Source organism: Antedon mediterranea, chromosome 3, assembly GCF_964355755.1.
Source record: "Antedon mediterranea chromosome 3, ecAntMedi1.1, whole genome shotgun sequence".
NCBI lineage: Eukaryota > Metazoa > Echinodermata > Crinoidea > Comatulida > Antedonidae > Antedon > Antedon mediterranea.
In genome coordinates this window covers 36,965,255-36,980,971 of record NC_092672.1, presented here as the reverse complement: position 1 = coordinate 36,980,971, position 15,717 = coordinate 36,965,255, and the positions used below count along the sequence as shown (strand labels likewise).

Here is a 15,717-nt window from a genome sequence, read left to right as displayed (position 1 = left end):
TAACGCTGCTTTTTAAATAAATGGAATAAAGATAACAATTTAGAACAATATTTCAAAATATTTTCTTGTAAAAAAAATGCATATATAAAATGTATAGTATTCTGTCACTCTTATTTGTTAATCATTTTTAATTACATGTTTATTTATAAATGTTAACCTCTGTCCACACTATCAAACTAGTTTAACCAAAAGATGTGCCCAAATATGGTAGTGCTATAGTAGTAATATGACATTCATCATGTCCATATATGGGCACATTACATTTTTGTCACGTAAAGTTTGATAGCGCAGACAGAGCTTTACTATTGTATTGTAATATCCTAAAACATAAACTACTCATTCAATTTGAATAATTTACATTTTAGTTTGTGAATTGTGATTTAAAATAAATCCTGAGTAAGTTCTACAGCCGCAGCACACTCCTGTCATAGCTATGAAAGTTGACCTGTAAGCCTGGATGACCTTTATACAGTTAAACTGAAATAAATTCTATTGTTTTCAACCTTCAAGCCACTGGACAAATCTAGCACCTAGAATAATTTTAACAACATTCAACAATTTCTCAACAACAAAATAATGTATTTAATTAAACCGTTGCTACCAAGATTGTAAAATAGATAATGAATGATTAGTCTGACTAAGTTTATAAATTAACTGTCTTTGTGTGGCCTATATTTGAGAGACTCTTTGTTAAAGGAGGATTTCTAATGGAGGGATTCCACTTCACAAGCTTTGTCTACAATTCATTTATGATCTTCTACACTACAGACAAAGTGGCTTCTAGTACAGTATGATACAATGGACTTAGATTGGAACTCTTTTTTTTTATAATAAATAATACATTTTAAAAATAAATACACTATTTTACATGCTTTGTCTAAATTTCTATAATTAATTAATTCATTATCTGACTAACAATAATAATAATAATGGAGGCAAGGTTAAATGAAATGTTTAAGACTTTTTAAAGTTAATAAATAACCTTGGTCAGCTGCTGGATTTCATATCACAACAATAGAACCAGTGACTGAACAAAGAAATAGCACATCACACAGTTTGGACTCTAGTATTATTACTAGCATCCTATTGACCTAAAATCTATTAAGTTATATAAGATTGTTACATAATATTACTAAATTGTTTTAGGATATATTGACATATATGTATTTGTTAACACCATAGGCCTTATACCTGTCTTCTGAAATTAAGGGAAATTGTATTAATATTGACAAAATTTTATATAGACAACATTTTATATAGACAACATTTTATATAGACAACATAGACAGGGTCATCAAATAGGTCCTGTAAATATGATTTGGTTTAACCATCTTTGTTTACCTTAACAATTTTAAGGATGTCTATCTGTTCCGTAATTGTATAGACAAAATAACTAAACTATAAATTACATAAAAAATTATTTAAGCTAAAACTATTGATACAAAATGAAAACATGAAATTTAAAATATAAATATGTATTCTGTTAACCCTGCTAATCTAGTATAGCGTGAAATGTTTTGTTTCATTTAAAATTGTTTATGAATTATGACAAAGAATCAAACAAGACATATTAACGGTTACAAGAAATGACTCAGTAGAATAAAATAATGCATTTCATTGAATGTTTAACCACAATTATTACAAAAAAACAAATTTACTCACCTTACAATGGTAAAGAGCCACAACATTTTCATGCTTAAGTTGCTATAAGAATCAAGTGAAAAAATAGAAATTATTAATTTGATTAAAATGTTTTAAACATACCTCATCACATTTTGGATCATACATAGGCCTATTGGGTATACTACTATATAATTGGTTTCCATCATATTATGGTCTTTATTCATTTTATTTTGTAGTAATAATTTGCATATAAAATTATTGATGAAAAAAAACATATATACAGTATAAAAATAAAATTACTTAAATTTATATAATCTCATACAATAAACAAAAATATTAAAATAAAATGAATTTATATAAATTTCATTTAAATAAAAATAAATTAAAATTACATAATCTCATACAATAAACAAAAAATATTACAGTGTACAGCATCAATTTGAATTTAAAATATATTTGCACCTAACAATAACATTACCTGCAAGATACTAATTTCCTTCTCTGGTAACGCTTGAGGTTTGAGCAAATTCTTCTTGTGAATGCATTTGATTGCGACTGATTGATGGTTCTTCAAAAAATAAGTTACAATTAATTATATCTGATTTGAATTGATAATTAATACTTAATAGGCCTACCTAGTCTAAAAGACATAGTTTAAGATGATGTACTGTACAGTAACGATTCATTATGAAATTATAATTTTTTGTTAATGCCCATACCTTTTTATGGCGGCCTTTGAAGACAATGGCAAAAGCTCCATGTCCTATTAAATCTTTTTTGTTGTATTCAAAGTCACCAACACACTCCATATTGACTTTTGTTTCAAACAACTCGTTCCAGGACAAATTTATGAGACTGTATTAAAATGTTACTACCCTCGAAAATTGATTAGCAATTTCCAAATGTCATACAAGTTTTTAACGTCATTTCTATTTTGACTCGTTGATTACACACTGACAATACGTCGTCAAGCCATCCAACGAAACAGGCTATTCATTTAATATGATGCAACTGTTATGTAGGCGGTTAAACCACCAAGGCTGCCTGCTGGAACAATGCCATCTCAGCTGATGAGAGTGAGACGGGAGGGTAACTGAAGAAGTAAACAAAGCAATTTATTTTGACACAACGACGATTAAGAAGATGTGAATAGAAATAGAACAAGTGAATATTCAACATCAATATACAACACTTTATATTAATGCATTCAGTATACGTACGTTTATTTATCTTGGCGGAATTTAACTGATGAAATGTCGTTCGTTCTCTCGTCTGTGTTGTTGTGTCGTTTTTCAAGCTTGATGATTTTTTTGTATTTTCCAGATGAACTTTGACATTTTATTGATCATCGGTAGATGGCGCAGGACCCATATAAACATTGAACTCTTGATCAATAACAAAGTAGTTCTTTTACTTTAATCATGAATTTGTTCATTTTATTTACATGTATTTATCCACATTAATAATATTATCTAGATTCATGCAACTTGTATATATATTAACACACAATTGTCAATCTAAATAAAAAATATATTGCGGCTGAATACACACGTTGGTGAGGTGATGCAGGTTATCGGGGAACGTACTACAAATAATTTACGTTTAACAAAAATTAAATTCAAATACTATTTTATAACAAAAATTGTAATTTTCCAAAAAATATATAATTATAATAAAGTTTGAACATTTTGATAAAATTTATATATGTTAATAGTTTATTAATAAAGAATTTATTCGCAAACGTACTGATACTTAGTTTAATAGGTGCGTGGACAAATGTGGCAAATATACGGGATTGTGTTGCACGTGGGTTTTGCAATTTTTGTGTGAGTCGTGGTCTGAAGGAGTGAGCCATATTGTATTAAAATTCTCTTTCTAAGAAACAGGTATCTGTATTTATTGCATTGTAAATTTTTATTCGAAATAAACAATGAATATTAGTAATTATTGTAGTTTTATTATTGTAACAATATAAATTATATTTAGTATGAAATTGTTCTTAATAAAATATGGTATCCGTGGAGTTTGGGTCCAGCATGCTGTTTGTGTGTGGAAAATCAACCACACGGTTGATTTGTAGGCGGAGCTGAGTACTGTGTGGCGAGGACGATTGTGAATAGTGTTGGTAGCTTATGGGCTTAGCTAATTTATTCCTATACAAGTTTTTACAAATATCCTAGGCCTGGCCCTGGGTAGTGGCTAGCCTAGGCCAAAATCCGACAACGTATTCTGGTACCTACTGGCCATCCACTCACTGGTGGTTAAATAACAGGGCACAGGCTTGCTTAGAATTCGATTAATAGTGTCTTAAAATTAAATCTTTCCACAGACTTATCATCATCATTCAAATATGCTTTGTAAATGTTGCCATGTTATGTAATTTTTTTTATCCCAATCTTGTTTAGGATCATATTGAAGATTTGATTGCTGAAAAAAAAAACAACAAAGAGTTGTTTTTACGCATACACTTTAATAAGAACTTAGGTTCTTGCGAGATGGCACAATTACGTTATACACGGGCAATAACCTGCGGTGCCTTTGTTACTGCTGGCCTCATAGGCATCTATGCGTATAAAAAGCGACGATCAAAAAAGAGCATTGATAAGTCATCTGAGCGTATTAATGAACAGGACACAATTTCAAACGCTGAAAATTCAAAACCAGAGAACTCAAAACAAATTCAGAATGATGATTCTCTCGGTAACGAACTCAGTGCAAAGCACGATACAGACTTATCAGAAATTTCAAAAGAATTGAACAACTTTGAATTTGAAGATGATTTTTTGTTAAATAATGAGAACACAGAGTTAGTTGTTGAGAAAATTGTAATAAAAGAAAACAATTGTGAGCTAGCTAATCAAGCTCCTGAAGTTTTAGAACCAGAAATTAGTTCATCAAATGCAAGTCAGCAGCTAACGGAATCTATTCAAGAAGATACTTTATCAGATGAGGTAAAGAAAGATGTCAACATAAATGGAACATCGGAAACATTAAATTGGGCAAATGAAGTTGATACAATTCCATCTGAAATAGATTTGAATTCACCTATTGAATTGCATTCAAAAGATAAGGAAGGGTGAGAAAATCAACTTAATTATTAATCAACTTGTACTTTTTTTAAAACTTTTGTAGCTTAGAAATAATAATGCACTTGTATTGACACTATACGACCCCCGGGAGAGGTGCGTCATTTGTCATATATAATGTTCATCATACCTTATGAATAGCACCCATTTTGATGCACTGTAAGTGTAACCATGTTGTTTATGATATGGTGGGTGGTAAAGACATTGACACACCATTGTTCATTGATGTGACATACCATCTAGGTTTTTTGGCGCACCCCTGCGTCAATAATTATTTGTACACGACGCACCTCTCCCGGGGATCATATAGTGGGTCATACAATTGAAAAGTGCATAAATTAAGACATCAACTCATTTAACAATCAACTTACAGTATCAATTTAATCAACATTATATTGTTTAAAATGGGTGTCCAACTTGACTTTACTAGTGGGTATCAATATGTGGAGGGTGCATTATATAATGTGCTGTACATTCAGCGAAAGGGTCTAACTTGCTGCTGATTGGTTTATCTTTTAGTAACCATGTTGAATCTGACCAGGGCTCAGAAGTAAACAGCGAGGGTTCAACTGACAGTGGTCGTGGTTCTACCAACATGCCGTCTTCATCAACCACAAACCCTGACAGCTTACAAACTGTTTATCAATTTGAATTCCCAACAAAACGTGTTGGCAAAATGATAGGCAAACAGGTATGTATATACAAAGTTTTATGGAGTTAGTCTCTGTCTACTATCAAACTAGTATGATGTGACCAAATATGGCAGTGATGTGACCAAATATGGCAGTGATGTGACCAAATGTGTTAGTGATGTGACCAAATATGGCAGTGATGTGACCAAATATGGCAGTGATGTGACCAAATATGTTAGTGATGTGACCAAATATGTTAGTGATGTGACCAAATATGTTAGTGATATAACACAGGGAATAATTTTGCCAGTGTAGCATAGCAAAAACCTATACAAAACAACCTATTGCTACATATTTCGCAAATTGTGTAGCAAAAAAAATGCAATACAAAACTATGTTTCTTGACTCAACAATCAGTTTGATTAGTAATTTTGCTAAACAAAATTTTTAAATGAAATTTTTTCCTGTAACATCATCATATCAAGAATATGGGCACATCACATAAAGTTTGATAGTGTAGACAGAGCTTTACATGGGTTTAGAATATGGGCACATCACATAAAGCTTGATAGTGTAGACAGAGCTTTACATGGGTTTTGCTAATCAAACCGGTAAAAATGTCCGTCTACTACTGTAGCAGAATTTAACTGTAATCTAAGAATTTGTTTAAAGACGCCTTCCCTACGTTTTTTAGATCTATTTTAAGATCACAAACTATATTTAATGTAAAAATAATACTCCTATTGCGATAACCTATTTTGTCTTTAAATGGTTAAAAATGTGAAAAGTAAGTCGATTCCAATAATGATAGCGGCCCGCTATAAATCCCAAAATGCATTGCGCGCGGATTGATATTTCTGCTTTTCTTCTGTAATTAACCCACTTTTCGATCGATCGCGAGGCCAAAACAAATGGAAGACTCCTAACTTTTCAGCAAAAATACCAGGTTTTCCCCAATTTGTATCAACGGAGTCTGGCAAAAATAGAAAGACAATTAATGCAGCAACTATATAACGTCGGGCTATGTATATAGCTAGCGTACGATGTTCGTACGTTACCGATGTTTACCAGCTAGGCCTACAAAACTAAGCCTAGCTAGGCTAGGCCTAAAGACCGTGAGCTACTTAGGTAGTGCATTGTTTCTCACTTTTTATCATAATTTACCATAAAACGTACATTTAAGACAAGGAATGACCTGGTTTAATGTTTTTAAAGTAATATATATGTGTTATTTTTACAAAACATCACAAATTGTAGGGAAGGTGTCTTTAAAAGATGCATCTATTTTCCTGATGTCAGAAAAGAACAAATAAATAACAAAAGAAAAGAGTTCAAAATCCAATAGACTTGTTAACCAAAAAGCGAAATGTATCACTGTCAAGTGGCTCACCAAAATGGAAATTGAAAACAGTTTACATAAAAGATACAAGATAACTTTATTGTCAAATAGTTAATGAATGAAAGATTTGAAATTGGTTTAAATAATAACACTATGAAAAGGCCATTTAAACATTATATAAACTTTTTTTGTGGATTTTTACTTTTATGTTAAACCAAGACACCGAAAAGGAATAAAATTACCTTCGTGACGTGTCGCCGACAATCTGTCAGCTGCTTCAGACTAATGCCTGGGTTGGAATGGTCTGGTTTTTTGTAAGTGACGCTGAACAGCGCCACCAGCCGTCTGGTTGGTATTGACGGTAGAGCGTCTCCGCTGGCCCCCTCCTGCTTCAACTTTTTCCAGCAAACTATCATATGTATGTGGGAGGTCATACCCACCAATGTCTCTGTTGATATTATGTGGTCTTTTTCTTATGCAGATAGATTCTTTTATCTTTCTTTTGTCTGTCTGTGCTTCTTTTTCAATAACTCTCGCATTCCAATTTGGAATATGGTCATTCCCTATAGCGTGGTCAGTTATGGCTGACTTATGTAAAACCTTGGATGAAGAATTTCTATTTGCACGTGTTCTAACTACTTGGTTGTGTGTTGATACGTCTTTTTTATGTTCCCCAATTCTTGTATTCAGTGCCCTTCCGGTCTCTCCTATATATACTTTCTCACAGTTTAGACAGTTCACTTCGTATATAACCCCGCACATGTCTACCGTTTTTATTCTATCTTTTGGGTGGACCAGTCCATTCTTTAATTTATTACTTGGAATGAAGAAAGTGTTCACTTTGTGCTTAGCAAAAGTGCGTCGAATCTTTTCAGAAATTCCGTGTATGTATGGGATACCTATGTGAGCTTTCATCTTCTCCATTTCCTTTCTTTGGCGTTCTTCTGGTTTGTTTTTTGACTTTTGTTAACCACGCTTAGTTTGTGTTCTAAGGGATGATTAGAGTGGAAGTCCAAGTATTGGTCGGTGTGAGTTGGTTTTCGGTATACCTTGGTAGCGAGTGTTCCATCTTGTTTAATCGTGATAATCATGTCCAAGAATGGTATTTGTTTCTCTGACATTATTTCTGTGGTAAACTTGATGTTGCCCGACGGGTCAATGCTATCAAGATGGCGATTGAGGGGGAGAGGTGCATCTTTATGGACAATGGCAAAAACATCATCAACATACCGTCTCCAAAAACGTGGTTTGATGGTTCTATCTGCGCTCTTAATGGCTTCCTCTTCTAACCATTCTAAATAGATATTCGCTATCAGAGGGCTTACCGGAGATCCCATTGCAATACCTTCGTGCTGTTCATAAATCTGTTGTTGAAATGTGAAATATGTCGCATTAATTAACTGGTAGATGAGTTCCATGATGTCTTCTACTGTTAATTTCGTTCTCTTATGTAGTGTTGTATCTTTTTCCAAGTATGATCTTACAACCTCCAAGGCTTGGCCTGTGGGTGTTTTTGTAAACAACGAGATGACGTCAAAAGACACCATCACCTCATTTTCCAGGAGTATCAACTGTTTTAGGTCTTCCGCCAGTTCTTTCGCATTGGTCACATGATATTTACTTAGACCAACCAAGGGGCTTAACACCTCCTTTGCGATAAACTTAGACACGTGATAAAAAACAGAGTTGATGTTGTCAACAATAGGTCTGAGAGGCCAGTCAGGTTTATGGATTTTTGGCAGACAGTAAATTCTAGGTACTACCTCTGCGGTGGGGTACAAACTACATTTTTGTGCCCATGTGATCTTTTCTTCTTTTAAAAATCTACCCAGTGTCTTTATTAGTTTTTCCTTGTGTTTTTTGGTCGGATTGGTAGTCAACTTTCCATATACCTTTTTATCACTCAGCATTCGATTGACTTTATTTACATAATCCTCTGTGTTTATAACCACCGTTGCACGCCCTTTGTCAGCTGGCAATACCATCACTTCTTTATCTTTCTTTAACCCTTCTAAAGCATTTCTTTCTGTTCTACTTAAATTGGGGAGTGGGGGTTTAGATGATTTAAGAATGCTAGTTACCTTTCCTCTGATGGTATCCTTCTCTTCCAACGGTATGCTATCCAATTTACATATCATTTCCGTTGAAACAATTATTTCTTCAATGGACCTGCTGTTGTTTCGATCACCGCTAACCGCATAGTTCAACCCCTTACTGAGCATACCACAGACCACATAATATCAACAGAGACATTGGTGGGTATGACCTCCCACATACATATGATAGTTTGCTGGAAAAAGTTGAAGCAGGAGGGGGCCAGCGGAGACGCTCTACCGTCAATACCAACCAGACGGCTGGTGGCGCTGTTCAGCGTCACTTACAAAAAACCAGACCATTCCAACCCAGGCATTAGTCTGAAGCAGCTGACAGATTGTCGGCGAAACGTCACGAAGGTAATTTTATTCCTTTTCGTTGTCTTGGTTTAACATAAAAGTAAAAATCCACAAAAATATTATTTGGAACCAGATGAATTTATTCAATGTAATTATATAAACTGTAAAAAAGACCATGCAGTATTTTATTATTTTTGTCTTTTAGGGAAGAAGCATTAAGAATTTAAAAGAGAAATCTGGAGCAAACATCGTTTTAGAAAAGATACAATATAATAGAGACTATCAGAATTGTGTTATCAAAGGTTTGTGATTATAGTTAGATAGCCAACAAATAAAATGATCGAGTAGGGCACAGCCAACCAAAGCCTCACACAGCATGGTTTCAAAGCTCTCCTCAAACATAATCCTGGTAGCAGAGCTATTGTTCTTGGATAAGGACTTGAGTTGAGGTCCAGTGTACACATCTGGCTCATGTACATTTAAGAAACCCAGTGTATGGCAAGCGTAAGGAATACTGGTCCATATTAGCCTTATCAATCATGGACAGAAAGTGCCATTTCCCTGTATCGCATGAAGACACAGGTTTTCCCCCTGAATTTCCCTTCTTATTCAAGTGTTTTGTATTTGTTTTGCCCTGCATATGCTTGGTCATCCAAACTGTTACTTATTTCAACACACAATTCATACATTTACTCATCTTTATATTACAACATCCAATATATTGAAACAATTTTTATCAGTAAATGATAAGTGTTTCTTTACTGAAATTCCTTGTAGGTCTACCGAGCGAGGTTGATGCAGCCATCCAAGAAATTAAAATTCGTTTTCCTGATGTTGACGTGCATCGTGTTGTCGAGTCTTCTACCCCTTCTCAACAGGACGCAGTAGTTCCAGTTGTAAGTATCATTAATTTAGTGGGGTCCATAGAAAAATATCATTTAAACATTTTGTTTAGCAACATTGCTCATCGATCTGATTTTTTTGTTGAGAAACATAGTTTTGTATTGTATTTTTTGGTACACAATTTTAGAAATGTGTAGCAATAATGTGGTTTAGTAGGTTGTGTTACTATGCTAATTATTGCCTGGTCCTTCTAGTGATGAATTAGGTAACTCATCTTCTTTCACAAGAATGCAGAATGTTCTTCCAAAGATAACATAAACTTTCCATATTATCAAAGGTGGGTGGAGCTGTTAAGCACTCTTTTAACTGCCTAGCCGTGGTTTAGGTTCTTTTCTCCGACTTGTGATTTAACGATTTATTCCATATTGCAGCTACAATTGTGTGATGAGATTGTCAACGATGTATTGATTTCAAACGTGATCAGCGCATGTCATGTGTTTGTACAGCAACCTCTGCACCCATCATTCCGAGCCTTGCCTCGTTTACAGTCTTGTATGTCCTCGTGCTACGCCCAGCTGCACAACACGCCGCCTCTTCCGGAACCAGTTGATGGTAAATATTAATTCTAAATGTTGATGTTTGTCCGGTCAAGTACTCTGCTTTTTTCACAACTTGAAGACAGTCCTTGATTATTATTTCAAGAAGAAGTAATTTATTGATGTCGTAGACCTTTAGAACTATTAAACAATTTGTACAAATTTATTGCACAAATGTTAATTTAAAATAGACATTAACCTGCAGATATCAAATTCATTGTGTTGATGTTTGACAATGCAATTCCATTCCTTTTCTTTTTAAAGTCCATTTTATCAACTAATAATGAACAAAAAGTGGATTGAAACTAAAAAAATTTACATGATAAACCCAAAAATAAAATAGCCAACCGGAAATCAATATGTTAAATTGAACTGTTCATAAATAAAGTAACTTTTTATTTCAGTTGGTATGATTTGCGCAGCCCCTATCAATGACAGTTGGTGTCGCGCACAGATCGTTGATATACACACCGACACCGACGAGATTGATGTAAAGTTGGTGGATTACGGTGGTTACGCTCGTCTTGATCAAGCATGTCTTCGTCAAATCCGTAGTGACTTTATGAGCTTACCATTTCAGGCTTTGGAATGCTACTTGGCTCATATAGCTCCTTTAGAAGGTACCTCTAACTTATTCTTTTTAATGTAATTTTCATTTGTATAAAATACATTTAAAACAGCTGCTGACTTGAGGAGTCAACAGAAAATAAATAAATAAAATATACAATATATGAAAAATCAAATTTTCATAAAGTTAAAATTCATGATAAATAAAATATAACATTTTGAGATGGCAACATTAATATAATATAAATATAATTTTTCAATGATATTTAATAGCTTTCTTAAGATATTTTTTATCCAGATTAAAGTGGTGCAGTTGCTGTTTAAGCTTGGTTCCAATCACAAGCGATCGATTATTCGAACAGCCGCATGTGATTGGTCAACTCACTTGCATTGCGTCCATGTCCTTGCGTTGCAACCAAGCTTTAATGTTCAATATTTTGTTCTTAGTATAAAAAATAATTAAATAAAGTGTTTTTCTGGTTGTTTTTTTTTAGGAGAAGATAATTTCTCCGATACTGCTGCAAGCTTCTTGGATGAGTTGGCTCAAAGCTACTCTTATATAGAAGCAGAAATTGTAGCCTACTCAGAAGATGGCTTACCCATGTTAGAGCTTTATTTCTCTGATCAAAACCAGGTAGGTTTCAATATTCAACTATTTGTGATAAACCTTATGGGTAATTTAGAATACGACACCTGGTATTATAGAATTAAAGAATTGCCAACTTTAATTGTAAACAATAGTGATTTTTAAACAATATAATCTGTATTATTTTCTATTTCTATTACATTTTATAGTATTTTAATATTTTATTGAATGTTGAAATTATTTTAAGGGATCCTGACCCTAGGATGTGATTGAATACAAAATAAAAGTAATTTAATTATTTTTTTTCCTTTTTCCTCAGAGGAAAATGATCAATCAGGTGCTTGTAGAGCGTGGTTTAGTATCGTGGTACGAGATGGCGCCAACTAGCTAATTTGACCGGTATTTATGAAAACCAAATAATCACCTTTCAGGGATTATCCTTAAATCTTAATAATAATCTCCTTACAGAGATTATCTTTAAATCTTTATAATCTTGCCTTGATCCTTGCTACATGAGGGGTTGTTATTTGACAATTGGGATCTAAATTAATCTTAAATAAAGATTTTAAGAGAAGCCAATATCTATAAACACCCATCTAAATTAAGGTTTTAAATTAAGCTTGTCAAAATCTTTAAATAATGTCTCTTCAGTACTCATAACCAAATACTGTTTGTATCCTCCAATACATGAGAACCTTGTGTATGGAGCTGGCTATAAACAGGCACCCAATGTTCTTTTAAAAGCAAGGCAAAGAAACTATTATGTTGATTTTAAAGCGTTTGCCTTTGTGAACTGGCTGTCACAAAAGTTGATCAAGTTATCATTTACAACTATGAAGAATGCTATGCTAAATGTTTCCATGCTTTTGAGTTTACAGAAGTTGTATTAATCCTTTTCAAGTCTTCGCGTATCGCCAAGACTTGAAAGCATTTTATGTCCGCAGCTAAAAAATATAGCAAAGATTGTAGTAGTGTTTAAAGGAGTACAAACGTACCTTTCCCCAAAATATTTGATTATGTAAAAGTGAAATGATTTTTTAATATGAAAAGGTAGAGAAAAAAATAATCAGTATAACGGTATGTCCTCAAACATTGTTTTCTCAAATGTTTATGATTGGTTTTAAATTAATATATATCAAGAAACCATTACCCGGTAGTGATGGTTTTGATAAAGTAACTATCATGTGAAAAATAAAAACATATCAAACTCTATACTTGGAAATAGTATACGCTTTCCTACTGTGTTTCAATCGTGCTGTTAAGATTTTTAACATGTATACAATATTTGCTTAGTTGCTTAAAACCGAAAAGGTTGAGGAGATATTCTATAATATAATTTGCTTAGTTAAATTACTGCCCGCAATATTTAACTATATATTGGAATTTTTCAACTTTATATTGGAAGAAAATATATGTTTTTATCGTTTGAAATAACTTTAATTAAGAGAGGGCGGATTATCAATCTAAATTTGTTTAATTGTGTATATATATTTTGAAATTTAATTAGCAGCCATGCAGATCCAGCATTATGTAAGCATCGTCCGCTAATCTGAATCTTTCTGGAATATTTTTAAATTACTGTACCATCCCATCCTCCCCTTTCCTCCTTCCAAAAATAAATACATCATAATAATCCTACTGTACTGTACTGGCCTTCAGAAAGTACATGTTTGTGGCGTCAGTTAATGACTAGTTCAGTGTTTTTCCTTCTAACTTCTATTTATTTTATTGTCTATGTATTATGTAATGTATGTTAAATCCATCAACACTAACCCAGTTTTTAATTCAATTCAATTCAATTTATTTTCATAAGATACATCATTGTGGAATAATATTACAGTGTTTTTTGTTTTTTTTATAATTAGAATGCACTTATCCTGGAGAAACATAAATAAGCCCGGAGGGCTTTAAGGCTAGTTCCACCAGAAAAAAATATATATATAATTCAAAAAGTATATATAATAAATGTTTCAAAAGTAGTCAATAAATAAATAAATGAAAATAAAATATGAATAAATAAATAACAAGAATAAAGAAAAAATAATAAACAATTTAAGCTACATACACAAACACAAGAAGACACAGGACAAAAACACGTGACAGAACGAGGACAGAAGGGACAAAGTCATTCACATTCACTAACTTTCTTTGAAAAAACTTGTTAAATCCGGATGGTTAATCAACCGAATAAATCACCTTCCTCGGCTTTTTAATTTCTTAAATTTGACTGCACTTTTATCATGCCTCATTAAATGCAACATTTTTATTACCATATATATATATATATATAATACACCTGGAAAATCCCAAATTTCAAATCCCAATACAAGATTTCCCCCATCTCCCATAAAATAAGTAAATTTAGAATGCATTTTAAAACATGAGTTGTGTAGACCTTAATGCTATACACTAAATCTGTTATCCTGGACCATAGAGATATTATATCTTGTTGCCTGTTAGTCCCACTGGCGCAGATTCTGGTAAATTTTGTTAAAATATTCGTACAGTAGATTACGTGTTATGGTCCCTCTCACTTTTTGATGGCAAACCCATTAAAATGTTTATATTGTCTCGAATGGCCTTCTCCATCTCCAACATTCAAAAAGGGTCACTGACCTTTGTCAGTGCAGACTTTGTATGTTATATCTTTTAATTATTAGTCCTCTTTTTTAAACTATAATATTATTTAAATAGACAATCATTCCCATGTACACAAATTGTATAGTAAACAAGAAAAATAACTTGTCCTAATCAGGAATGTTATTTAACCTTTAGTCGCAAAAAGACTTTGCATAAATTAATCATCAATTGTTAACTGCAATATCAATTGTAATGTGTATCAAGAATAAATTATATTTAATATTTTCTAATCAAATATCCTCCCATATCTTTATATATTTTGATTTTTTGTTTGTATAGTATTTTATATTATAGCACTTTATATAGATTTCTGAATGTGTAAAAAAAAAGCCTTCGCATTCAACATTTTTCAAATTATTTTTTATGTAGATCTGCTACATTTAATTGTGGCAAGTAGTAAAAAAGGGGATTTTTTTTAGCATCTTTGGGTTAGATACTGTAATATAATCATTATACCATATACAACAGTTTTTCCATATTTTAACACATCTAGAAAATAAGATAAAAATCATTACTTGTTTATTAAACAATTCTATTTTAATTATTTCTATTTATTCTGCTAGTAATTTTTTTAAAATTAAGAGTGATATTGAAGATAGATAGATAATTCAGCTGAAATGTATACTGTTTTTGTTTGTAATTTGTTTAACATTAGAGATGCTCTGTTCTCTGTAGTATAAAAATATTAATTTTCTTGTATATTTGAATACCTCAAAAGACATATCGACACAGGTTGTGATAATGGTCTATGGTAGATAGTAAATGCCAAACGCATTAACAAATGTCATTATAACAGAGGTAAATTGTAAGTTTTAAGAGAAGAAAAGATTCGTACTTAGTAGTGGTTTGTACCTTGTTAGTAGTATGCGAGCCATCTTTTTAAAGAGAAGAATAAACATGACATTGTATCATTTAAAATTTGTATGTTTTTTAATTGTTTCAAATGTGTGTGTTTGTACAGCAATGTTTACATGAAGTTCTTGTTAGACAATGTAAAACAGCAGCATTATCACTATCATTCTATAACATTTTTCTAAAACAATTTAAAAAGTTAAAGTTATTGCCACTCCAGGCAATAAACTGCATTGTTGCATTAAGCTTTAAGTTTGTGGCCAAATATGGTAGTGATATGCCTTAATATGGTAGTGATATGCCTAAAAACGGTAGTGATATGATGACATCATGTTCATATATGGACACATCACATTTTTTTGTCACATTAAGTTTGATAGTGAAGACAGAGCTCCGGGTTGAAAACAGGGAGGCCAGGGGATGGTGGTTGTATTGTGTAGCATGCGTATTATCATTTTTTTCTTCATACGTATCATATCCAACCGTGAGTAACTCACCAATCATAGGATGGATAAACTATTTGATAATATATCATATCATGCTTATAATTTAAAGTCGCA

General features: G+C 32.5%; 2 protein-coding genes across 5 annotated transcripts in view; one reads left to right on the top strand and one right to left on the bottom strand.

Annotated features, from left to right (window-relative positions):
- The window catches only part of LOC140045453 (serine/threonine-protein kinase ULK2-like), an 18,435-nt gene extending 15,500 nt beyond the window's left edge, over positions 1-2,935 (bottom strand). For all 3 annotated transcript variants that reach the window (XR_011844583.1, XM_072090361.1, XM_072090362.1), the window contains exons 1-4: positions 2,844-2,935; positions 2,343-2,716; positions 2,102-2,191; positions 1,663-1,704 (exon numbers count right to left, since the gene is read on the bottom strand). Coding sequence is in view for 2 of the 3 variants with exons in the window: in XM_072090361.1 (XP_071946462.1) it covers positions 1,663-1,704; positions 2,102-2,191; positions 2,343-2,432 (222 nt within the window). In the remaining variant the exon portion in view is untranslated. The remainder of the gene's footprint in view (positions 1-1,662; positions 1,705-2,101; positions 2,192-2,342; positions 2,717-2,843) is intronic.
- Positions 2,729-15,717, top strand: LOC140045454 (A-kinase anchor protein 1, mitochondrial-like). Of its 2 annotated transcripts, XM_072090363.1 has the most exons (10): positions 2,729-2,839; positions 2,947-3,024; positions 4,029-4,699; positions 5,229-5,400; positions 9,279-9,375; positions 9,851-9,969; positions 10,348-10,528; positions 10,917-11,132; positions 11,574-11,713; positions 11,985-15,717. In XM_072090363.1, the coding sequence occupies exons 1-10, from the start codon at positions 2,825-2,827 to the stop codon at positions 12,054-12,056; spliced, it is 1,761 nt and encodes a 586-aa protein (XP_071946464.1). In that variant the 5' UTR covers positions 2,729-2,824; the 3' UTR covers positions 12,057-15,717. The 2 variants fall into 2 exon arrangements, with proteins under 2 accessions (XP_071946464.1, XP_071946466.1); XM_072090365.1 differs by lacking the exon at positions 2,729-2,839 and having other exon boundaries at positions 2,958-3,509.

Bases quoted from the DNA above. Each gene is read 5' to 3' on its own strand.
- LOC140045454 (XM_072090363.1), top strand. The intron at 9,970-10,347 runs GTAAGTATCATT...TCCATATTGCAG, and splicing joins AGGACGCAGTAGTTCCAGTT to CTACAATTGTGTGATGAGAT. The intron at 11,714-11,984 runs GTAGGTTTCAAT...CTTTTTCCTCAG, and splicing joins ATTTCTCTGATCAAAACCAG to AGGAAAATGATCAATCAGGT.